Source organism: Manduca sexta, chromosome 1, assembly GCF_014839805.1.
Source record: "Manduca sexta isolate Smith_Timp_Sample1 chromosome 1, JHU_Msex_v1.0, whole genome shotgun sequence".
Taxonomy (NCBI): domain Eukaryota; kingdom Metazoa; phylum Arthropoda; class Insecta; order Lepidoptera; family Sphingidae; genus Manduca; species Manduca sexta.
This window is the reverse complement of record NC_051115.1, coordinates 4,837,148-4,863,969: the sequence shown is the minus strand read 5'-3', so window position 1 is coordinate 4,863,969 and position 26,822 is coordinate 4,837,148. Positions and strand designations below refer to the sequence as shown.

The 26,822-nt window shown below is 36.7% G+C and overlaps 1 protein-coding gene across 1 annotated transcript in view; it reads right to left on the bottom strand.

Annotated features, from left to right (window-relative positions):
* LOC115450635 (trichohyalin) overlaps positions 1 to 7,435 on the bottom strand; it is a 43,424-nt gene extending 35,989 nt beyond the window's left edge. Inside the window, exon 1 of the mRNA XM_037447440.1 lies at positions 267 to 7,435. Within this exon, the coding sequence (XP_037303337.1) occupies positions 267 to 6,992 (6,726 nt within the window). The 5' untranslated portion in view covers positions 6,993 to 7,435. The remainder of the gene's footprint in view (positions 1 to 266) is intronic.
* Between the last annotated feature and the right edge of the window lie 19,387 nt (positions 7,436 to 26,822).

The window sequence follows — 26,822 nt, the reverse complement described above, 5'->3', positions numbered from 1 at the left end:
ATTCTACAAAAAATTAATAAGAGCTAAGTTTTTTAGGCTGTTTCTATGAATCTACGTAGGTAGTATGAAATGTAGCATAATCGTTTTATGAAAATGGAATTGTCTTGATCAAAGATAATAATATGTAGTATGTATTATATGTAGATATGAAACATAAATATTGTGCCGAAAATGATTTTTAATAACAAAGATTTAAGGTCGAAGTTATCTAAAACCTCGAAATATATGAATGTATAAATCCAGAATATGCTACATTCGCAACTCACCCTTCTTTTTCGGGGACGTTCTGCACCCCCTCTTAATCCAGGCTTAACGTACTTTGGGGAAGAAGGCTGGCTTCCTGGCGAGGTAGGGGGGGTGGGTAGGGGAGGATCATAAATTATACGAGGTTCTATTACTGCCTCAATATGAGGGATCAGACCTTTCTTAACTATATGAGGATCTTCTTTCTTCACAACTTTTGGGAGAGTGATGTCCTGTTTAACAACTTTCGGTTCTGGTGGAACTGGAGTAGTACCACGGCTCTTTGGCAGCGGTATTTCCAGTCTGAAGACATATTCATCTACTAATGGCGTTGGTGGTTGCGTAGATGGGGTTGAAGGTTCGCTCTTTTCGCTTGAAGTTTCTGATACCATCACTTGTGTCTGAGACAGCTTTCCTGAGAAAGATGCCTCCTGGATCATGCCCTGTTGATGCATTTCGCTGCTTCGGGACATTTCTTGGGATGAGTACTTTGATTCGCTTTCCATTGACATTTGTTCAGCCTGATCGACTTCTAATACTTGATGCTTGATCATTTTAAGACTTGCTGATTCGTCTGTAGAAGTTTCTGCTTTAAATCCACTCACAGCACGTTCATCTGCAATAGCATCCGCCTTAAAACCACTTATAGCACGTTTTTCCTCTACTACCGTTTTGGTCATTTCCATCTCTTGTTCCATGACAGCCGAAGTTCTAGATGCTTCTACCTCTAAAAATTTGGCCTTTTGTATCCTCTGCTCATTCATAGAAGCTGTTTGTTCTATTTCTAAAGACTTAGCCACTTGCATTTTTTGCTCGCTCATAGATAGTTCTTTGTATTCTTTATCTGATTCGACAGTGATTTCTGTTATTTGTACACCAGTGTCGCGTTCTTCTGTAACTATATCGTCGGCTTCTGTGACGTCATATTTAACAACTTTCAACTCAGCAAATTCATCTAGGATAGTCGGCACTCGTTTGCCCACTTTAGCTTTGTCCATCTTTACCATGACGTCTGATGTGTTAGCCTTTTCCTCCTTCTGTTCAAGGACCTTCAATTCTGATATGTCGTCTTTGATTGCCTGTACTTCTTCTATGACGACTGCAGAACCCCTTGCTTCGGCCAGAGATGCTTTCACGTCTACGCCTTTTATGTCTGCAACTTCGAGTTGAGAAAGTTCATCTACTTCTGTTTCTACCTTTGTTACCTCTAATGCAGGTTGTTGTTCAATAATCGATTGCGAAATATCCACAGCTTTCTCTTGCTTTATTTCCAATTCAGCGATTTCATCTTGCGTTGTTTCTACTTTAGCAACTACGAGTGCAGCGGTTTGTTCGATAAGAGATTGTTTGACATCCACAGTCTTTTCTTTAGTGATCTGAAGTTCTTCAATCTCCCCTTTAGATGCCTCCACTTCTGCTACTTGAAGTGCGGCTGTCTGTTCAATGATCATTTTGGATGCATCTACAGCTTTTTCTTTTGTAATACTCAGTTCCCCTATTTCTTCCTTCGAAGCCTCTACTTCAGCAACTTGAAGTGCCGCTGTTTGCTCAATCAAAGTTTGTGATACGTCAACAGGTTTTTCCTTAATTATTTCAAGTTCAGCAATTTCATCTTTAGTTGATTTTATTTCGGAAACTTCAATTGCGGCTTGTTCCACTAACGATTGTGAAACTGCGACGGGTTTGGGAGTGGGTATTTCTAGTTCTTTTATTTCATGTTTAGTTGATTTAACCTCAGCTACTTGCAGTGCAGCTCTTTGTTCGATTATCTTCTTGGAAGCATCAACAGACTTTTCTTTAACAATTTCCAGTTCTTGAACTTCATCTCTACTAGCTTTTACTTCAGATACTTGAAGTGCTGCTTGTTCCACTAAAGATTGTGAAACTGCGACGGGTTTAGGTGTGGTTGTATGCAATTCTTTAATTTCATGTTTAGTTGATTTCACCTCAGCTACTTGCAGCGCAGCTCTTTGTTCAATTATCTTTTTGGAAGCATCAACGGTTTTTTCTCTAACAATTTCCAGTTCTGAAACTTCATCTCTACTAGCCTTTACTTCAGATATTTGAAGTGCTGCTTGTTCCACCAAAGATTGTGACACAGCAACAGGTTTTGGGGTGGTTGTGTGTAATTCTTTAATTTCATGTTTAGTTGATTTCACCTCAGCTACTTGCAGTGCACCTCTTTGTTCAATTATCTTCTTTGAAGCATCAACGGCTTTCTCTGTTGTTATTTTCAGTTCTGAAACTTCATCTTTCGCTGCTTTAATTTCAGATACCTGAACTGCAGCTGTCTGTTCAATTATTTTTTTAGAAGCATCAGCTGCTTTTTGCTTTGTTATTTGCAATTCAGAAACCTCGTCTTTAGTTGACTTTACCTCGGAAACTTGAATTGCTGACTGTTTGACCAAAGTTTGTGACACTTCAGCGGGTTTAGGAGCTGGAGTACGGAACTCCTTAATTTCATGTTTAGTCGATTTTACTTCAGCTACTTGCAATGCTCCTCTTTGTTCGATTATCTTCTTTGACACTTCAGCAGGTTTTTCTCTCGTTATTTTGAGCTCCTTCATTTCGTCTTTCCTAGTTTCTACAGCTGACACTTGAATGGCTTTTTGTTCAATAATCTTAGGAATCGCATCGACTGTCTTTTGCTTTTTAACTTCTAATTTCGACATTTCATCACGCGTTGATTCCACTTGTAGTACTTCTAAAGCTGACTTTTGCGTAACAAGTGATTCGACTACTTCCTTAGCCTTTTCCTTAGTAATTTTCAAATCGGCGAATTCGACTTTTTTTGGCTGTACTTGAGTCACTTTCACAGCAGCACGGTGCTCAGTAATTGATGTTCGTGCATCATACATTTGTTGCTTTTTGACATGTAGTTCCTTCATTTCATCCCTAATTGCATCCACTTGTAAGACTTCTAAAGCAGCTTTCTGGTCTACAAGAGACCTCACAACCTCTTTAGCTTTCTCCTTAGTTGTTCTTAAATCTGTGAGTTGATGTCTAGTCGATTCCACAGTTGATACTTTAATAGCTTTTTGTTCTACGATGGAGCGAGATGCATCAAATGTCTTTTGATTTTTGATATCAAGTTTAGGCACTTCTGTTGTTGGCTGTACTTGAGTAACCTGTACAGCACGTTGTTCCATTATTGACTTTCGAGCGTCAAACGTTTGTTGCTTTACAACTGGCAATGGTCTTACATCCCTTGTTGTCTCAACTTGTAATACTTCTAAGGCAGCTTTTTGATCTACTAGCGATTTAATTACTTCCACAGCTTCTTTCTTACTTATCTTAAAATCAGATACTTGTTCTTTAGCAACTGTTGATACGAGTGGTATTGGTTTAACAATCTTTGGCTGCACAACAGGCTGAATATATTTTTTATAATCAAACATTTTTTGTGTAGATTTATCAACCATTTCAGTTTTTTTGGTAACCATTTCCTTCTGTTTGAAAGTGACTGATCGTTGTGGAGCAACTGTTGCCTTGTATACTGGCGGTGGCGGAGGTATAAACCTTTTCTTATATTCTTCTTCATAACGACTACTTTCCTTTAGCATAATAACTTCTTCTAATAAACGTTTGTTTTCAATAAACTCTTCAACTTTTTGCACTGCGTCGTGTAAGAGGTTTCTGTGGGAATATTGCTGTTGCTCGAAGCTCGTCGCCATCTCTTTCCTCCTCCTCATTTCTAGCAATTCTTCTTCCTTTCTCTTCATTTCCATGCGTTCTCTTTCTATTCTCATCATTTCTAACCTCTGTTGTTCTTGCCTCTGCATTTCTAATCTCCTTTCTTGTTCTCGTCTCTGCATTTCCATCCTCTCTTGTTCCCTTCTCTGCATTTCAACTCTTTGTTGTTCCCGTCGCTGCATTTCAATTCTTTCCTGTTCCCGTCGCTGCATTTCAATTCTCTCCTGTTCTTGTCTCTGCATTTCTAACCTTCTTTCTTCTTCACGCCTCTGTATTTCCATTCTTTCTTGTTCGCGTCTCTGCATTTCCATTCTTTCCTGTTTCTGTCTCTGTTCTTCCCATTTCTGCATTTCTATTCTCTCTTGTTCCTGCCTCTGCTTTTCAATTCTCTCCTGTTCCCGTCGCTGCATTTCCCGCATCTCTTGTTCCCTTTTTTGCCTTTCAATTCTCTCCTGTTCTTGTCTTTGCATTTCTAATCTCTTTTCTTCTTCATGTCTCTGTATTTCTATTCTTTCTTGTTCCCGTCTCTGCATTTCCATCCTTTCTTGTTCTTGCCTCTGTTTTTCCATTCTCTCTTGTTCTTGTCTCTGAATTTCTAATTTCTTTTCCTCTTCCTTTCTTATTATTTGCATTCTCTCTTCTTCCCTCCTATGCATCTCTATTCTTTCATATTCTTCGATTTCGGCATCAGTCATTTCACCAGAATGATCCTCGAATACGACATCAGGGTTGGTGTACACATGAGCTTCAACGACGGCTCTGTATGTTTGTCTGCCAGGTTTAGTTTCAGTTGATCTAAACGACCGTGTTTCTTGACGAGTTTCCTTTTGCATTATCTTTTCTTCTAAAACTTCTTCTTTCACAACTTCCTTCATACGCTGCATCTCCTGTTGTCTCTTTTGTTCCAATTCCTTCTTCTGCCTTTCTTCAGCGACTCGCATTTCGGCTCTTTTCATTTCCTCTCTTTCGTATGCTTCTTCTTGTAGCTTCTGCTCTACTCTCCGATCGACTTCCTTTTTGATTCTATCTTCAATTACTTCTCCATCACGTTTCTCTTGTTCCACTCTTAAAGTTTCCTTTAAAGTTTTCTCTATAATAGATCTATCAATTGTCTCCTTATCTTCAATTTTTGAGAAGACAGGCTGAGTTAAAATAAATCTAGACAAAGCTACCATAACATCAGTCAGATGAATAAAGAAGGTTTTTAGAAGTAAGTTGAAATGGTGTGAGTCTACCACACCCTTTATGTTAGGGATTGTTTGCAATCCTAGAGTGTACATTCTCCGTTCAGCTTCCGATTTAAATGTAGTCTGTTTTGTCTCTTTTGATTCCTGGACTTTGGGCTGAACTACTTCTGGATTTTTATATTCAACAGATTCTTTTCGGATATTGACTGATTCGTACTGTTTTTTATCGAAAGATTTAGTTATCGACGGCTGAGGCGGCTCTTCAATCTCGTGTTTGGTCTCAATTTTTCTAGATACTTCAGATACTTTTTCTTTTTCTTCATAACTTTCTGATTGCTTTTCCTTTTTGACGTGAACAGCGGTTTCAGGTGCTTTCTGTTGATCTTCAAGTGTAATTTCAACGATTTCAAATTCTTCAGTCTCCTGAAGAGACAGTTCGGGTTGGACAATGCTATTTCGCTTTTGATTTGACTTTCCTCCTGGAGTTTCTTGTACTGAGTTAGATTTTTTATTTTCTTTACTTTGTTTTTCATAACCTTCGATCCTACGTTCTTGTTTTACTTCTTCACTTTTTATTTCTTCTTTGATTTTTTTCGAAAAGGAAGTATCTTTTTCGCTTTCAAATTCTTTTAAATCTTGTTTTTCATGAGTTTCTTGAAATTCTTCTTTAATTTCAGTTTTTAATTCCTTCTCAGATGCCACCTCTTTAATGATTTCCTTCCGTTCTTCTTTAATAGAAGGTTCAACATCTTTTTGTACTTCCTGTTCTTCGTTAATATCTGTTTTGTGTATTTTAGTATATTCTTCAGTATTAACGCTTTTATATATTTCCTCTTGCTTTGTATCTTCCTGAAAATCTCTTTCTTGTTTTTGTACTTCTTCCACTGGAGCGTTTGAAGAAATGTCTTCCTCGCTAAGTTCATTTGATATTGTCTCCTCTTTCTCTTCCTCTATATCCTCTAAAATATTAGGATACACATACTTTTCTTCCCTTACCTTTTTTTCATAGGTTTCGTGTGCTTCTTCCTCTGCAAAGGTAACAATAGGTGTTTTTTCTTTTATTACTTCATCAGTCGTTTTATCGATTAAATCAACCAATTCTTTAGCGTACTCTGTATCCTTTGTTTCTTTTATTTCAATTGTCTCTTTTGTAGCAGTTTCTTTTTCATCAATCGATACTTCTGTTCTATCGAACTGTTCTTCTGGTGAGAGATTTACTTCATCAAAGCTTTGTTTTACCTCAGTTGATTCTTTTCTTTCATAAGTTCCTTTAGAGAAAATTTCCTTTTTATCGATTGATTCTTTGATATCTTTCACTTCTGTTCTCTCAAAGTGTTCTTTTGGTGAAGGAGTTTCATCGACTGTTTCTTTAATAGCGGTAGTTTCTTTTCTTTCACAAGTTTTGGAAAATGTTTCCTTTTCATCGAACAATGTATTATCATCTTGTGTTTCTTTTCGTTCGTAAGTTTCTTTAGAAAGAGTTTCTCTTTCAGTAATTACATCTTTACCATTTATTTTTTCTTTCTTTTCATACGTGTCTTTAGTTGAGCTTTCTTTTTTATCGACAAATTCCCTGACCTCCTTTTGTTGCTTTTCTAAAGTATCTCTAGGAAGGGTTTCGTCCAGTCTTTCAATTGTTGTTTTAGTTTTTTTCTCTTCAATAACTTCTTTTGTAATCTGTTCAGTGACGGACACGGCTTTTTGTATACTTTCTTTGACGACATTAAGGGCTGCCTCCTCCATTTTCTTTATTTCAATCTCTTCTAGAACTTCTTTCATAAACTTCTTCGCTTCTTGCTTAGCTTTCTCTTCCTTTGCGATTTCTAAAATACTTAATTGACGCTTTTCCTCCGTTTTAGTTTCTTTCATTGCTTTTTTGGCCTTCTTCCTCGCTTTTTCCTCCCTCAAACGCCTTTCTCTTTCCTTCTTCTCGTTTTCAAGAATAAGATTCAACACATCATCACTTACCTCCTTAATAACTTTCCTTTCTATAATATCATCATCTTTCTTTTCAACCTTTTGTTTCTTACCTTCCGGATCGTATTGCTCTGAAACTGGAAGCTTAAATTTCGTCTCAACCGGAATATCTTCCTCTTCCTCAGATTTAGGAAACGGATCCTTATACTCAGGATTCAATAATATAGGACTTTCCAAAGGTGGAACATCTAAAGGTTCAGTGGAGAAGGGACGAAACTTCTGACTAAACGGAGACTCGGATCTGTCAAATTCTAAAGGAGTGGGGATGAAAGGGCTAGGTCCAAACGAGTCAGGGCGAGATTGAGGACGCGTTGGAGGTCCAGGCGTTGGGTCAGACGGCTCAGGGCTCGGCTCAAACTTTTCTAACTTAAATACCTCAGACGGTTCTGATGGTTGGTCTGAATCGGGCTGTTCGTACCGCTCGAATGGGGCCTCTGGGTCCTCCACCACTGGGTCGTATAGACCGCTGGAATAAAACAATAATACGGTATTTGACTATGTTTGGTTTTACGCATTTCTATATATAACAGCAATAAGTACAAAAAATCGTTCTGTGAAAACAGCATTGAAATTCGATAAGAATGTCTCATTGTTTTATTATGTTATTTTACTTCGGACGTGATGTTTAAAGTTAAAACGAATGTAAATCAAAACTCTTAGTTACTATTACGTTATTAACTACAAAAAAAATAGAGCGCTTTCAATAAGAAAGATTAGGATTCAAACGACATAATTACATCTTCCGCTATCAAGAAAAATGTAGATAAATAAAGATATTGACTATATTTACGCAAATATAAACTATAATCGAATAAGTTAATTGCGTATCTTCAAAAATGACTAAGGAATATAAGGAGTGTGCTAAACCCACCCTCCAAGTGGATCCAAAATCTGATAGAAATTTTATTCAAACCAAAAGGATTTAAAAGCCTACTGGCCACAGGATTGATTCATCTCTTTCGCACATTCTGCATCTCAACTTATTAATACAAACACATGCTTATAAGATGTAAAAAAATAAAAACTATACATCTAGGCTGTAGCCTAGACTCTTGAACTAAGTCCTAATATTAAAAGTGAAAATTTTAAAATACCTCTACTTAGACGTTCAACTATACACATTACACGTATCAGTTTAATAAGAAAGGAAAAGTAAGTCTAAAGGGAGTGAGATGGCAACCAATTCTTTAGTTTTTTATCCAATGTGTGGACTTGAAAGTTTACAAATTTCCACTGCATGTGTTGAGGCCAAAAAATTTTCTTTAAACATTTACATTATAATATTTTTTTATGCTTTATATTAATATTAATACTAAGCTAAGTATAAAAAATGTGTAAATTTTACCAATAAAGATCAATAAGAGTATGGGTATAATTACATTATTTCTTTCATTGTTATAATATCTTGAAACGATTATTGCATATAACGAAACGTTGCTTTCAGCCTCTCCACTCATAATTAAGTATTAAAAAAAAGTTAAAAACTATACAGCTCTTTAACACTCCCACTATGAATTATGTCTTAAATAAATGGTTTTTTATCGACAAAATCACGGCATTCGTGTTCAAAATTGGTTTCATAACTTCACTGTTAACTTTCAACCATTTTCAAAAATCGAACACAAGCAAAGCTGAACAGTTTATAATTTCTTTGCCTTTAAAAACACAAACAACTGCATCACGCACTTATTGCTTTGCTCATTTCAAAATTACAACAAACAATAACATAAGTCAATACACTTACTGGCTCCGGTACGCTAAATAATACCGCATTTTCAGAACCGTCTGTCGTTTTGTTAAAAATTGAAATGGATCTAAACGTAAAGCAAGATCGATTGATAATATTGAGAAAGGTCATCACTTATTTTTGTATTAGGCCGTGTATTTTGGCATTGTATCCGGTGTGACTAAGCGAGTACTTCCGATTTATACTTCTAGACCTTGTTTAGATATTTAGGTCAGTATTACAATTTACATTTATCTATTTATATATTTATTGTTTTGTAATTCTATTTTTGTCCCATAATGATTCAATCACGCAGGCATGGCTGTGGATTTCTCGGGCGGATCCAATGTGGTCACCGCCCCAAGGAATAGGGCGAGAAGCTATCCACACGCCCAAAAAAAAAAAATTCGCGCCTTTTACTCGGCAAGGTTTTTTTTGTTTTTTTAGCTCTTAAGTGTTTGGCGCCTTCCATAGGGCATGGCACTGGATACTGCTAAAACGTTAACACATATAATTGTTTTATTTATTTAGTAAGTGGAGTGGGGTCAGAATATCGACTGACGAGTACCATCGCGATGTCTATTTCTGCCGCCAAGCAGCAGTGTGTCACTGCTGCGTTCCGATTAGGACATTGTAGCCAGTGTAACTACTGGACATAATGAGACTTAACATCTCACTTCTCTGGATGGCGAGCGCAGTGGAATACCGAACAAAACTTTGTAATTCAAGGTGTTGGTGTTTCTACTGTTTATGGTCGTATCGCTTGCCATCAGGCGAACGGCAAGCTCGTCTCGTCGTTCAGAGCAATTAAAAAAAAGGTAAACTTCCTGTCAAATAAAACTTACCGCGTCACACGAAGAAGAAGCGCCTCTTTCGCATCATCTATAGCCTGCAGTGCATCCTCATGGGTCAGATCTGCTACCAGCTTCTCACCAATCTTGACCACCACGTCGTCACACTTCAGACCGGCTCGTTCTGCGGGAGATTCCGGGGCGATCTGTATAAAGATATGTTTTGTAGTATTTATATTTCGCTGGTGGTGGATATTGTTGTGTTTAATGATCGTTCGCTTTAACGGTGAAGGAAAACATCGTGAGGAAACCTGCAGATCTGAGATGTTCTCTATAGGAATTTTCGAGGGTGTGTGAAGTCTACCAATCCGCACTACAGCGTGGTGGACTAAGGCCTAATCCCTCTCAGTAGTAGAGGAGGCCCGTATTCAGCAGTGGGCAAGTATATAATACAGGGCTGATATTATATATTTCGCTGGTGGTGGATACACTTTATATTCGCTTGATAGCGATTTTACACCAGCCCCGGGTCTAAGGGGGGGCTAGCCGGGGCCTATACCCCGGGCGGTGAATTCAGAGGAGGGCAAATTCAAACTTGGTAGACGAATAGATAACTCATCATTAACGCAACTTTGACTGAGACTGGGTGCGAAATAATGATAATGACAAAAGTAAAAAAATAGGGTGGAGGAGACATTTTCCAAATTTTGCCCCGCCTCGAGAAAATTCAAGATCCAGACCTGCCTAACACAAGGTGTTAAAACCTGTTATAGTGGCTCACGTGTCGCGTTCCGGGATCAGCCTGTGTATACCCGGTTCCAACAGGTATAATTGTGTCGACTGAGGGGTAATCATCTCTCGTCAGTCGACAGTCTATTGGACCCCACTCCACTTACCATCAGGTACAGGAGTCACTTTGCCGTGCACGTATGAAATAAATAACAAGTAACTACTATAGTTTTTCGATTAAATGTGTTTACATGGAATAATAATAACTGGATGAAAACGAAAATAGTTTTATTTCATCGGAGAAAGTTGTCAATTTCTAAAATGATCTAAGATTATATAGAGAGGACATTGCGAAGATTGTCATAAAAAAATGTTGCTCATGCGATGGTTACTCAATCTACTGGAAAATAGCAAAATACCAATGTAAAATACTTACTTCATATTTTTTCCGTATCGTGATTATCTGTTTTTAATGCGCATTTTAACATATTTGCTGTAAATATGTTTTTGTTTTAATATCTAAGGACGCTGTGACATCATAACGCACATTTCAAATAAGACGACTTATTACCAACTAGCGACCCGCCCCGGCTCCGCACGGGTGCAATGCTGATACTAAATACACTACAGAAAAACTGTGAACGTTGTATATAAAAACATAGCGGCCCGCTCTGGCTTCGCACGGGTATAACATAACAAAATAACAGTATTTCTCCACTATTTAGTGGATGTTATTATACATATAAACCTTCCTCTTGAATCACTCTATCTATTAAAAAAAAAACGCATCAAAATCCGTTGCGTAGTTTTAAAGATTTAAGCATACATAGGGACAGAGAAAGCGACTTTGTTTTATACTATGTAGTGATTGGTAATAACTTTTGGAGCACAGGTACTGATGTCCGCTCTATAACTAACTCGTACTGTTTAATGTCTTTCACAATTTGAGTGATATTTTTGTATGAAAATATCTTTTCGTACATGCTAATTTCCGGAATTGCCTCAGCGCTTTCATTGATCATTTTGCCGATAGTTTAATTAGTTCCAATTTGGAATCATCATCATTTCCGACTGGTAGATGGCGCTGTAATCGAGACCGAGAGATGTAAGACAGTTTTCATAAAATGCGGTTTAGGGTAGGACACCGTCTGCTAGGTGCACTTATCACTACATTGTATAAGTCGCTTTCTCTTTCCCTTTGTATGCTTAAATCTTTAAAACTACGTAACAGATTTTGATGCGGTTTTTTGATAGATAGAGTGATTCAAGAGGAAGGTTTATATGTATAATAATAACATCCATTAAATAGTCAGCATTGCACACGTGCGAAGCCGGGGCGGGTCGCTAGTTTAGAAATAAAAATGAAAATTTAGGACTCTCAACTAAGTAATACGTTTCGTTATGTAAAATTTGCATAATGATGTTAGGTTTACGCGAATATTAGATATTAAATTAAACAATTTTTCAGATTTTATATTTTAGAGTTTTTCCGACGTTTCGAAGACTGATATTATACTTATATATATTAATTCACGCGCGTGAAAACGTTTTCCCGGAATAGAAAGTAAACCATGTCCTTCCCAGGGACTCAAACTATCTCCATACGAAATTTCGTCTAAATCCTTTGGGTGGTTTTTAGCGTTGAGACAGACAGATGCCGTGGGACATTGTTAAATATTTTTTACTACATTTTAAGAGGAACAATACCGTCATACATGATTGTTGCGTAACTTTAACCATTTACGCAGCGCACGCAACGAAAACTCAAAAGGAATAATTTTTCCCCGTTTTCGCATCATTTTTCATTGATGCTCCGCTCCTATAAGCCATAGCGTGATGTAATACAGCCTTCCTCGATAAACAGGCTATTCACACTAAAATATTTTTTCAATTCGAACCAATAGTTCCTGAGATTAGCGCGTTCAAACAAACAAACTCTTCAGCGTTATATAATTGTAAAAAGTATCCTATGTCCGTCTCCTGATTTTAAGCTACCTCCCTACCAATTTTCAGCCAAATCGGTTCATCCGTTCTTGAGTTATAAATAGTGTAAGTAACATAATTTTCTTTTATACATATAGAAAGAAATATAGATTATAAATAAACTTAAAGATTAAAAAATGGAATTGTGAGGAGAAGCAAAACTATTTGCTGCAGTCCAAAACAACTCTTGTTCTAAAATTAGGTCATGTCTAAGTATATGTTTTTGATCTAATTCTGTCCACCTTTTTTTGACACAGGTGCGAAGGTTCATGTTGTAGATAGACTAGGCATTTAGGTTTATTAAAAAATGTCTAATTTTGATTTTTATGTTTTTTGAAGAGAACCTTCTTTCTTTTCATTGTAATTTGAAACTCGATAAACGAAAATGCGTTACGATGTTTGAAAAAGGAACAGCGTTCAACCATCAATATAATTATATGTACTACGTACTAGATCTGGCGTTCCGTGCACCATTTTGTTCGACTCAACTGTACTGCAATCCGTACACCTGACTTTAGTGTGATTTGAACATTGATAGCGTGTGGTTATGTACGGAGGCGCTCATAATATAAGAATTCGAATCTAAATGTAAACCTGGATGTAAATAAAAAATATTAGTCAAATAAGTAAAATTATTTGTTGTTCAAATGAATAAATAGGTTATAACAGTGACGTTTTGGTTGTCATTTGGCGTTCCGAACATTCACTGTGTTTAACTGAATTGAACTGCAATCCATTCAAACTGACTTTAGTATGGTCAATATTGGCAGCTTGTGGTTGAATACGGAGTGACGCTCATGATATAAGAACTCGAGTCTAAGTGTAAACCTTCCCTTGGTCACGCCATCACGCGTGAACGGCTGGACCGATTTCACTATTTTTTGTTGTTGTTGTGTTTGTTATTGTGAGGAGAAGGTTCTTATGAAAGAAAAAAATCAAAAAATTGCGCGGAAAATTAGAAAATTTAAGAAAACTTAACGAAAATATTAATTTTACATAACTGTCGATTGTTAGAAATAACTGTCAGCGATTGACAGAATGCGCGCCGCAATGCCTTTCGCCACTGAACGGTACAGATTTATTACAAACTGTCCGATCACAATCATTTTCGCGACATCTGACATTGTGCCTTGATCAAACATCTATATTGGATATTGGCAGGTCTCGTGGGCCGCGAGCCATACTATGCAGTATGTGGCCTTGCGTAACTTGTGGCTTCGTTGCGCTGTGGACGAATGGTTCACCCATAGTTTACCAATGGTATCAAGCAATTTTAATCATTTATTTTCCAATATATATAAAAACAAAACGAATAAAGAAACACAGTTAACAATATTAGATATAATGCATTCATTTTGCAAGCAGATAGCCTAGTTGGGTGTGGAACGGACTGCCAAGACGAATGTCCGCAGGTTCAAATCCCAATGGCACACACCTCTGACTTTTCTAAAAATCATGTGTGTATTCTTTGTTAATTTATCGTTCGCTTTAACGGTGAAGGAAAACATCGTGAGGAAACCTGCACATCTGAGAAGTTCTCTATAGGAATTTCGAAGGTGTGTGAAGTCTACCAATCCGCACTAGGCCAGCGTGGTGGACTAAGGCCTATTACCTCTCAGTAGTAGAGGAGGCCCGTGCTCAGCAGTGGGCAAGTATATAATACAGGGCTGATATTATTATTATTATTATATTATTTGCTAGCAGACCCCGCAAACGTTCTGCTTTTAAAATTAAACTATTTTTCGGATTTTATCTCGGTGGCGTTGTTGTACTGCATGCGCGGTACGGCAGCGCTCTGAGGTCCTGGGTTCGAATCCCGGGTCGGGTAGTGATATTTGGGTTTTTCTGCTCAATATTAACCCGGAGTCTGAAATTTGTGCCCGATATGGCGATAGGCCCCCTACCACATCATGGGACGGAACACACTCGGCGAAAAGTAGGTGCCCTGGTTGCACCTCTGCATACCCCTTCGGGGATACATGCGTGATGATGTGTGTTTTATATTTAAATATTCTCCCGATTTCTTTTCTCTTTCAGAGTGTTCAGCGACTGCAGACTTCGTAGAGCGTTGATGTTTCATGTCAGCTATGTTCTTTTACGCGCGTATACCACGAAGGCTGCAAAGTCTTCGAAACGGGAGAAAATTAAAATATAAAAACCGCGATAAAATCCGAAAACGATTTTAACCCGTGAAGCATCGGAATGTTTGCCGGCAAACATGACAGCTACATTGACATTTACGTGTGTCACGGGAATATAACCTTATATACTACATAATAAGAACATTCGCGTAAACATAAATCATTATGTTGTTCTGCTATATAAATTGCTAGAGTTTGCTCGCGACTCCGCCCGCGTTAAAGTTTTCCGGGATAGAAAGTAGTCTATGTCCTTCCCAGGGTCTCAAACTATCTCCATACCAAATTTCATCTAAATCCGTTGGGTAGTTTTTGAGTTTATTGCGTTCAGACAGGCAGACAGATGCGGCGGGGACTTTGTTTTATAATAAACTAGCTTTTGCTCGCGGTTTCCTCCGCGTGAAGAAGTTTTCCAGGATAAAAGTCCTGCTATATATTTTCTCGGGATATAAAGTAGCTTATAACCTTCCCAGCTATCTCCATACGAAACATCATCCAAATCCGTTCAGTAGTTTTTTCGTGAAAGAAGAACAAACATACATACATCCTCATAAACTTTCGCATTTACAATATTAGTATTATTTTTTTAGAACTTATTAAGCGGAACAATTTCATACATGTTTGTTGTGATGTTTTCTTTCACCGTTAAAACAAACGATAGTTCACAAAGAACAAACACAACTTTAGAAAAGTCAAAGGTGTGTTTGGATTCATCACCGTTCCATTAGCAACTAACCTATTGCCACTTATTCGGACTTTAATTATTACAAATATCAAGCAATATTTTTATACATGGTGAGTAGGGGACAGATATACGCACGGGGAGGACGGATCACACGCCTTAACACGTTCACTGCGAACACATTATATGTAAACTTTATACTGGTGCGTTATGGGGCAGTTCTGACCCAAACAGGACTTATTTTCAGTGCGTCGTGAGGTCAAATTAACCTCTCCTAAACTTCTGGATATAAATATTTTTTATTACAGTTAGGTACACAGTACCGAGTTTTTTGCATTCAGGAATGCTAGTTCGACATCCTGGCAACTTACAACTAGCAGCGCCTTTAGCTCGCATCTTTAGTTTGTGCTAAACAGAGGGTACAATTTGTGGTGTCATATTGACCCCACAACGCACTGAAGCTATCGAAATACTAGTGATGGGAAACACTAAAATCTATACTTCTAAGCGGTAGGTATTGAAATAAAATACTCATTTACAATTAATAACTGTATTTTATAAAAATGTATTATTTTTATGCTCTATATTAAAACACAGAACAAAAAGTAAAGTAAATAACAGAACATGCATAGTACATAGCCCCACATGCACATGCTATAAAACGGTTTTAGTTTCAGCTGCAAAACCAAGGTCAGTAGTGAATATTATTATAGTCAAACTCAATCTCATAGTTTAGAGTAGCGTAGCATAGCAAAGCTAATGCTTCAACATTTTTACGTATTTTTTTCACTTAGTTTAGAGAGCGACGTGACGGCCTCCCCTGTATTGCACAGCGCATCACTAATGGCGCGGGCGCACCATCCAGTGCGGGTGTGGGGTGCAGAAGGTGGGGGGTCATACTGACCACACGCCGCACTGGAGAGAAATACTTATCGTTAGGTGCGGGAGAGGTCAAATTGACCCATGATTGTATTTAATATTCTAAAGTGTTCCTATTGAAGTAGGAAATAGCTTAGTCTATTTGTTTTTTTCTTTCAATAAGAATTCTTAAAGTTATGCCTTCCGCACCAGGTGAACAAGAACTATTTAATTCGCCGCACGGGATGTAAGTTAAACATGGGTCAATAAGACCTCACAACGCAGTGAACGTGTTAAGCGTATTTTGTCCTACATGTATCGAAAGACTATTACAGGCCTAGATAGACCCAAGACCATACAACGCTGAAGACACCTATAGTTAACTTAGTCATATCCTTTCTTAGGAGCATGGCAAAGGGACTTCACTGCACCTGATGGTAAGACTGGGGTCCAATATAACGAGAGATGATTACGGCAGTCTTTTAATAACGAACCCCGTAATCATCCCGAAGGTATACTGGTGTAGCGACAGCGTCGCACATAGTATCACGTAGATGCTTGGATGCTAAGATGTTTTTATTACATAGATACGTTGTTTGAGCTCAATACTGGCAAGACGAAAGTAAGGTAATTGCCCGACTTAACAGCCAATGATCGTGCGGCACTAACGTTGTTACGTAACTGTCGATGTATATCCTTTTCTAACGAATGTATGCTGCATCTTTTTATTCCTTCTTTGAGTCAATTTGTAATTATATGTACAGGTACGTGACTATAGCAAATAGTGCGCCGTTTTTATGTGCAATTTTGTTAGTGTATGACGCGTCTATTTGTAAAACGTCATTGCTTGTATGAGTGTTCACGTACAATCGGACAAGTTGGTGCTAGTACACTTCCAAACACATTTTGCTTGACCGGTCTAATGTCCCGAGATATTTAGACACGCCCCTGTCTCATATTTCACCAATTACGACAGTTTTGGAGATGTGCGAAAGGAACAGCAGATAACTATTATTGTTTACTTTAGTTGTATTTTACTGGTTGACGACGCGCACGCAACTATTGAGTACCAGTAGTATTTTGCTCACAATTATTTTTTCGTTTACGGACACCGATATCTTGCCACTACGTAAACTTATGTTCGTTTACTGGACTCTTAATTACTTAGTCGCCGACCCGTCATGTGACTACTGCACCATGGATTATATATTCCGGGAATTAAATATTACAATAAGTAAATCAGTCATACTATACTATATAATATTTTAATATTAATTTTAACTAGTGGACGTTAATATGCGTGGGAAAAATATCGTCAGGGCAGAGAACTAATAATTAAATTTTTGCAGTTTTGAGAAAATCGCGGTTTATGGCTTTTTTTTTTTTATTGGTCATCATTATTAATTTTATTTAAAGCCAACATAGACCACCTTTTAAGCTCTTTTAAATATAATTATAATATTATTGAGTTTTGATGAATACTTATTCCTTTAATTGTGTAAAACAGACTTCAATATGCTACTTATTATATTTTATATTAATCCTTAAGTTATCCTATCTATCGTAGGGTCAAATATCATTAGTCATTGTGTGTTTTTTGCCAAAAATTAACATAGTGCTATTGATCATACTTGTAGTAATCTATGTAGTATGTTATTTAAGTTGCTTTACGAATAATCAAATGTCAAAATATTGAAAAGAAATATAATTGGAAAACTTAAAAGTACTCAATGCAAAAATAAACTACTTCGACGGGTATACTCACTATACTTATAGGTGTTACCTATCTTTTCTTGATCTCAGTTAAAAATTCAGAGTTTTCGATATTGAAACAGCAGTAGCATTAAGCGTAACTTTTACCGTCAACTTTTAATAGTAAACTCTAATTTAATGTTGGGAATATATTAAGACAGGCCGGTAAGCCTTTTAGTCCAGTCAATAAGCTCAAAAAGGTGTCAATTTATGTATTATAAAGATCCAAAAATATGAGTGATAGCTCATTCGATTTGGATAACATGACGTCTAGAAAAATAATCTTTAGTGTTCATTGGCACTTAAAAATACAATTGTTATTAAGAGGATAAAGAGGTTTTTCGATAACTTAAAAAATAAGAAATAAGGAGGAAATTTCAAATTTAAATCCTCCTTATTTAAGAAATAAGGAGGAAATTTCCAATTTAAAGAAGAAGACGCCCGAAATTCTATCTCCTTTATTAATAATTTTTATTTAATGCCAAAAATATAGACGAGTATAAATAATTTATGGATAGGCGATAATTTGTTTTTATTACAGTAATATTGCATAGCCAACATTTTTATTGCTGCACATGTGCAGTTTAAAAAGTGTAAAGATTTCACATAAAAAGGGTCTTTGTTAGACGACGACATTTTTTATGTTTTTGTTAACCCTGGTTCCATGTCGACGCCTTTATCGGAAAGCGGCGTCCATTGTTTATTGAATTTAGACGAGTTTAAAGATTTTAAGTAGTGGTAATATGATTTCTTACTAGAGTAATTAACTATGTCGGCGCGTTTGTAAGATCCGCTTATAGACGTTTAAGTCCCACCCAGTTTAACCCAGAGGTTTCTGTTATTATTGTTTCTTTTACAACTACATAATATGTAGCACAGAATTAAAGTAGAATTACAATCCGATTTAATGCAAATTTGGGATTTTTATCTCAATAAAATGTGTGCAATTATGGAAAACAGAGCTGATTTTTTTTACTTCAGTTGGATTATTTCGTACTTGACCCACGTATTTTGTGTCGGCCGCACTGGCGTTCTGCTCCCATATAAATTTTATTATTTTGGCACTGTAGTCATTACGTTAAAATATTATTAGAATAATAGATTTTAGTAATTAATATATAATTTAATTGTATTACAGAGAACCACTGTCCCTCGATGTATTCACTAGGATGCGGATGAGAGCTTCATCGCCAACCGATCCAGAGCGCACACTCTACTCAACCTGCCTGCTGAGCGTATCAAACTTGTAATGAATACAATTAAATCATATCACTGAAGTAACAAAAAATGTGTTTTATTTACATAGACATTCTACGAAATTTCATTTTACATGTGTATCTCATTATTTATTGGTGTTGCAAATATATTATCTACTATATTCGATTTTAACTTTTGATAATTATATATCGTAGCGATATGTGCGTGAGCCTCATCGACTGGTTCACAAAACGAGCCTATTGAAATAAATCATTTTCTTTGAAAGATTTGATTGTGAGATTTAAAAAAAATTATTTACTTTAAATATTACACTTAAAATGAACTCTGCAAATATAAACGTTATTACATTTGGAAGGCATCCCGAAAAAGTTAAGTAATCAAAAATCTTGTTTAGTTATCTCTGAAAATAATTACTTACTGCGAATATTTTTTTTTTTCAAATTTTCTTATTTTTAAAATTTTTCCCTTTATATCCGTAAATGATAATAATAACACTTACTTATGTAAAAAAAAACAGGTAGTTATATCTTTTGACGAATCGTGAAATTATTTGTATGAATTACTCAGCCATGACTTTTTCTTTTCTTATTTTTCTTATCAATGAAGGGTCTAAAATTATTATTTAATGACTCCAAGTTACTAATTTTTGGCACATTATTATTCAATAAGTTTGAGGTTGGTTGGAATTTATTCGAAACATAAAACCAGCGCCCATACAAAAAACGGACACGTCCTTTAAAAGTAAATAAAATGTTCAAAAAAGCATAAAAACAATTGAGAAAAAATATAATAATTTCTAATAATGAAACGAATAACAATAATTTATGATTATGTGAATGATTTAACGAATTAAATAAACTGAACTGTTTAAGTAATTTATATAATTCAAAATTCAATCATAATATGCAGCTATTAAATCGGTAAAAAAAAATCAATAACTGTAAGTTGATTATAGACTTTGGGTTTTAACTCAGCGAAAACTAAATAATTGGCTAAAGAAAGTAACTAAAATTTACAAACTGGACATGTGCAGCAATAAAATGTTAGCCTTGCAAATACTACTGTAATAAGAATTCAAATCTACGCCTACACTTATAATCTTTAAATGCCTCTAAATTCAATAGCATAACAATCGACTCAGTTTAACGATAAATGCGTCCACGTAAGACCGGTGTCAATTGATACATTGATAAAAAATGCGCTCTTTAACAAACCATTTTTATGTGATATATTTATTCTTTTCAAACAACATCTGCAGCAATAAAAATGTTGGCCTTTCAATATTACTCTAATAAAAGCATATTACCACCTACACATAAAATCTTTAAACTCGCCTCAAATTCAATAAATAATAATCGCTGCATATCGATAAATAGTCCAATTAACTACTTCCAAAAAGGTGTTAAATAGTTCAAATTAGGATGAAAAAAGGTATTTCGTTATTAACTCAAAACTATTCATATTTAAGATAAAAAAGATCATTAAGAGGAAATAAAAAAACAATATCTCCAAGAAGCTAATAATTTTAGGTCAATTATTTTAACTTTAATGTTAATACATAATATTTGTAAATACAGAGATTGGAATAAAATGTTATCGTCTAAGTTTTTGAAATAAAATAAAATAACAATTCAAATAATGAAATCTATTAACTATGATTTATTATTATAATATGAATTATTGAACGAATTGAATAAACTGAACAGTTTAAATTTTTACGATTCAAAATTCAATCATAATATTATGCAGCCATTGAATTTATTTAATAATTTAATTATAGACTATGGGTTTAAAGAGACCGAAAACTAAAAAAACGGCTTAAAAAAGTAGCTAATCATAATTTACTAACAAAATATAGTTGTGACAAATATGGCGGAAATTGCTTTAAAATTATTATTTTTTTAATACAACATAAAGTTTGGTTTGTTAAAAGTTAAAAAGAAGGTAATCAGGCATATAATATGATATAAAATAATTAACATAATGTCGTTTCTTATTTATTAAAAAATAATGCCAAAAAATTTAACAATATAAACACTGTAAATCGCGATTGTCTCCAAACTATAAAACTTTTGTTATTACGTTCTTTACGCCGACGATATGCATCTTACAAGTATAGGAATTATCGTCATAGCATAGACGTGCGCGCATCAATTTTAATTTCGTTTTCTATTATACACTCAGCAGCGGTTCGGTAGTGTTACGTAACGTCATTGCAGGTAGCCAGCAGACTTACGACTGATATCGATCTATGCAATCGATCCCAAACCCCGCCTCCCAAACGTAGTAAAACAAATTTGCCAAGTTATTTTGACCCTTAGGGTGGTCGACCGCCAACTTTGCTGATTGTACGTCACGCACCACATTAGTATATAAGCACCATTTGTACATAGAATAAAAGACCAAATACCATCATGTCTCATTACATCTTGTCATAAATATAATGACAAACTGGTTTCCGCCTTAGTAACTGCTGGAAAGCAGGAAAGTTGGAAAAGGATAGTTGAGAAGCAAATGTTGGGGAAGGAGAAGTTACCATCTTAGAATGGGCGGAGGCGAGAGGGTCAGGGAATATTCGCGAGCTCTCATAAGCCTCAAGGTGAATTTGGTAACCATGAGGTATACACACTTAACTGTGTGCCTAGAGAGACAAATGTCTACCGTGCGAGCGAGCATGTGGAGACCGAGCGAATAAGAATTGCCTCTAGGAGAACACGACAGAAACAATTAGGCCGGCCTATTAGAACCGAATAACCAGGCTGATCCCGGAACGCGACACATAAGCTACTATGGCGGGTTTAAACACCTTGTGTACAGGGGCATGAGGTGTGGAGGCCGAGCGAATAAGAATTGCCTCTAGGAGAACTCGGCAGAAACAAATAATCCGGCCTGTTGGAACACGATATATTCAGGCTGTTCTCGGAACGCAACACTTGAGCCACTATGGCGGGTTTAAACACCTTGTGTACAGTCGCTATCCGGGCGGATATAAAATACATCTCACTAGCAATGACGCACGAAGCACCGCAAGTAATACGCATGCGTGTAACCTAGCTGCAATGTCATGACCTATATTACTAAAATCGATACTGGTAGCTACACCTAGGTTTTAACGGAGATCCAATAGCGTCAAATTATTTATACATGCCTTTTTTATTCCCAAAGGGTAGTTACAGAAGTACAGAAGGGTTTCTGTTCGAAAGACTGGCTAAAGTCCAGACGAAAAAATATCCAAAAACATCTATCGTAAATTCTGAATTTTCAAATATTTTTTTTTTGAAATAAAGGGTCCTAGAAATAGAGACATACGTAGATATTGATTTCTTATGTTTACGCGAATGTTAGATGTAGGTAGATAATATAATTGTAAAATGTAGGTAAAAAGCGTCGATAGCCTAGTTGGTTGTGGAACGGACTGCCGAGACGAATGTCCGCATAGACCTCTGACTTTTCTAAAATTATGTGTGTATTCTTTGTGAATTATCGCTTGCTTTAACGATGAACGGAAATATTGTGAGGAAACCTGCATACCTGAGAAATTCTCTATAGGAATTTTCGAGAGTGTGTGAAGTCTACCAATCCGGACTACAGCGTGATGGACTAAGGCCTAATCCCTCTCAGTAGTAGAGGAGGCCCGTGCTCAGCAATGGGCAAGTATATAATACAGGGCTCATATTATTAAGTAAATATTATAACTGAGACTGAGTAGTTGTACTGCATGCGCGATACGGCAGCGTTCTGAGGTCCTAGGTTCGAGTCCCGGGTCGGGCAAAGTGATATTTGGGTTTTTGCTCAGTATCAGTCCGGAGTCTGGAATTAGTGCCCGATACGGCTAGGCTCGCTATCACGTCATTGGACGGAACACACTTGGCGAAAAGTGAGTGCCCTGGTTGCGCCTCTGCATACCCCTACGGGGATAAATGCGTGATGTATATGTGTATATTGTTGCTTTGATTTTTAGAGGAACCACACAGTCCGCCTTGTCCTAAGCCTTTTTCGAAACGGGAGAACATCATAATATAAAAAACCGCGACAAAACCTGAAAACCTATTGTGAAAAACATTTTTAAAAATCCTTTGGCGTTTTTAGTCATAATGCGAAATGAATTTCATTCCAAAGTGCCTAGTGTGAAGTAAATATAATCTATGGGGACACACATGGTTTTAGGCTTTCGTAGGTGGATGGAATTAACTTTTCAATGTATTTTAAAGAGAAGACATTAAACAGTATAGTTAGTTATAGACCGAACATCAGCACCTAATTTGTGCTCCAAAAGTTACCAATTGGTTAAGTCGTTGTCTTTAAAAATGTTCGTGTGACAAGATGTCAGCGTCCTTAGATATTATTACAAAAACATTTACAGAAAACATTCGTAAACTTGTAAATCATGATATTGAAAATATATGAAGTATTTTACATTGGTGTTTTTTTTATTTGACGGTAGATTGAAATATAGTAAAAGTATATAACCAACCTTGATAACGGTGAGTGGTAGATTTTGTTCAGGGTTGCCGGCAATGTCGAAGCCCCATAGCTCCTCATTAGTGCGCTCCAGATGTACATCTAACTCCATCTGTTGGGAAAAAATTATATTACTATGACAGCGGCAATAGCCTAGTTGCTTGTGGAACGGACTGCCGAGACGAATGTCCGCAGGTTCAAAACCCAAACACACCTCTGACTTCTACAGTTATGTGTGTATTTGTGAATGCTTGCTTTGCCGGTGAAGGAAAACATCGTGAGGAAACCTGTATACCTGAGAAGTTCTGTATAGGAATTTTGAGAGTATGTGAAGTCTGCCCGCACTACAGCATGGTGGTAATCCCTCTCAGTAGTACAGGAGGCCCAGCAGTGGGACATTATATAATGCAGGGTTAATATTATTAAATAGTATACCTACTTATAAAAACTAACTTTTACTCACAGCTCTGCCCGCGTGTAGAAGTTTTTTCGACATAAATATTTTTGTGTAGTTATACATAAATATTGTTACCCGTGAGAAGCGGGTTGCTTTTATAAGAATTTCTAAAGTATATGAAGATTACCAACCCGCACTAACCTATGTGGACATTGGCCTAAAGCTCTCAGTAGTAGAGGATTGTGTCCAGCAGTAAGTTTGTTTAAGGCTATTACAAAATAGGGTATTTGATTTTTAATATGTAACAGTAATTAGTACTATACATAAGTCTTTTTGTGAAAACAGCATTAAAATTCGATAAGAAATGAGGCAGTAATTCAAATTTCTAATATTGCTCCGTGTAGGAGTGTGTGAAATGGAGATATCCCTCCATCTCTTTTCTTCACACGCCACGTAATTCCCGATGACGTCACACGCAAGTATTTCGTTCCTTTTCTATTGACACTCACCCCTACTACCTAATTTCAATGGCTCATAACTTGTAAATTTTTCATCAGATTTCAATTTCTTCTGTTTTTAAATTTATACTACGTACATATTTTATAAAAGTTATAAATAAACATAAGTCATATACCTTATTATAATGATTACTGTATAACTCCAGACGGAAAAAGACGAATTAGTGCATAGCATTGTGTCAGTATATAATTTATGCTGGTGGTATATATTTTATATCGGCCCGGATAGCGATCGTACACAAGGTGATAAAACCCGCCATAGTTGCCCACGTGTCGCGTTCCGGGATCAGTGTATATCCGGTTCCAACAGGCCGACATAATTGAATGTCGAAGACAAAATCATTTCTCGTTAGTCGACATACTATTGGACCTCCATTAGGTGCAGTAGAGTCGTTAGGCATGCAGTTACAAAAAAAAAATGGTAATTTGACTGCCTCGGCGGCGTAGTTGTACTGCATGCAATACGGCAGCGCTCTGAGGGCCTGGGTTCGAATCCCAGGTTAGATATTTAAGTTTTTCTGTGGTATCAGGCCGGAGACTGAAATTTGTGCCCGATATGATAAGCTTGCTATATCACATCATGGGGAAGATATGGCGAAAAGTGGGTGCTCTGGTTGCGCCTCTACATACCTCTTCGGGGATAAATGTGTGGTAATTTAAGCTTACCTCTCCCAGCCCGTACAACCGTTCCAAATCACAGTTAAAAATTAACTGATCGTTAAACTTGGCAGGGTAGACGGTGGCCCAATTCTTTGTAATTTGGATCAGGTATGTTTTAACTAGTTCTCGCCCGTGAGCTTGCTCGAGTGCTTTGTTTTGTGTTATATACGTAGGCTTGTTATTGACATGTAATATTATGTATATATTTCGTTGGCTTGTTTCTTAATAATGCAATAATACTATTATTTAATAGTTTATTGCTGTTAAAATTAAATAATTTTTCGGCTCATCGGCAGCTAATTCTGCGTAGATCGGATCACCAACAGCTAAAATTCAAAAAGTATAATTGTAAAATGTAGGTAGATATTGTAACTTTGACTTTGCGGATGAACAACACCTCAGTCCCCCCCGTGACCATGAAGGCTGCAGTCTTTGAAACCTCGGGAGAAAACTAAAATATTAATGTGCCTCTGGAAAACATACAGCATTGTTTAGAAGAAGAAGAAGAAGAAGGCGTGTATACTTTAGCCATATTTAAAGCAGATTTCCGGTTATCAAAGTGTAATTCCGAGTCAAAAGATGGCGCCACCAGCTAGGACGGGACCTAAGGAGGGGGGCCGTCGGCATTCTAGTGCTCATAGCGTTGTGTACTTTCGCCGAGTGCGGTCGCATTTTAAGTCGGACATTAGTGTCTAAGCAATAATATAGCTGCACAGTGTCCAGTATTGTGTGAATCGTGTTTATTTTATAATTTCGGTAAAGTTAACAATGAATAACATGTCAGTAAACGATGCTGAAGAAGCTGAAGTTGGACATCTTTCAATTGCTTCTAACTCACCACCGTCCGAGAGGGATTTAGGAGTAGAAAAGGATGACATTTCAAACTGTACCAGTTCATCGGATAGTGAACAAGAGGAACCACCACGCAAGAAAGGAAAACAAGACATACAGGTAACGGTCGATCCTCGGATCGACGCGTTATGCAACCAGGTCAGTTTTCTTACTAATTTTATATTGCATCAGCAACATGCTCCAAATATGACTTTTGAATCTACCGACACGACTGATTATATGAAGGACAACTCTAATTTTTTGGTCAATCCGTCATCAAATTCGGCAAAATCGTTAGATTTAGGAGTTTGTAAGACGGACTATGACGAGAAAAAAGTATTAAAACCGGCTGATGAAAAACTTCTACGTCAACTTATAAATCTCCAACATTTTAATTCGCCTACGTGGCAACATATACGTTACAAAAAGGCCTTGGCAGACATGCTGGCATCTCCAGGCTTTTGTAAACTAAAAATTAATGATGAAGCATGGGTCTTAAATAAGGGAAAGGATTTTTTGGCTTCAACGGAGGAAGCTATTGCCGCAATTACCAATGCACTTCTACGTCAAAGAGAATTTTTGCAATCTGGTCTACAAAATATATTAGATTGGGCCCACAAAAATCCCACTGAATTAAATTCAGATTCCCTGTTTAATAAAATTACCGAAACTTTCGGTAGTTCGTCTCCATCTTACAAGTTGTCTGAACAAACTTTACAAATAGTTTGTGGCAAGCGTGCCGAATGTATCGAAATTAGGCGCAAAAGATTGATATCCGAAGTTCCTGATAAGAGTATTCAAACTGCTCTCAATAATATACCACCCAGTGAGGAATTTTTATTTGACAAGATACAATTGTCGTCCCTTATTCAATCTTTGGGAGGACCTCACTTATGGTTATCACCTCCAAAAGCTTCAAAAAATAGGGAACTACCCTCGAAGCGAAAGTATGATGAACAAAATGCATCGACGTCCAAA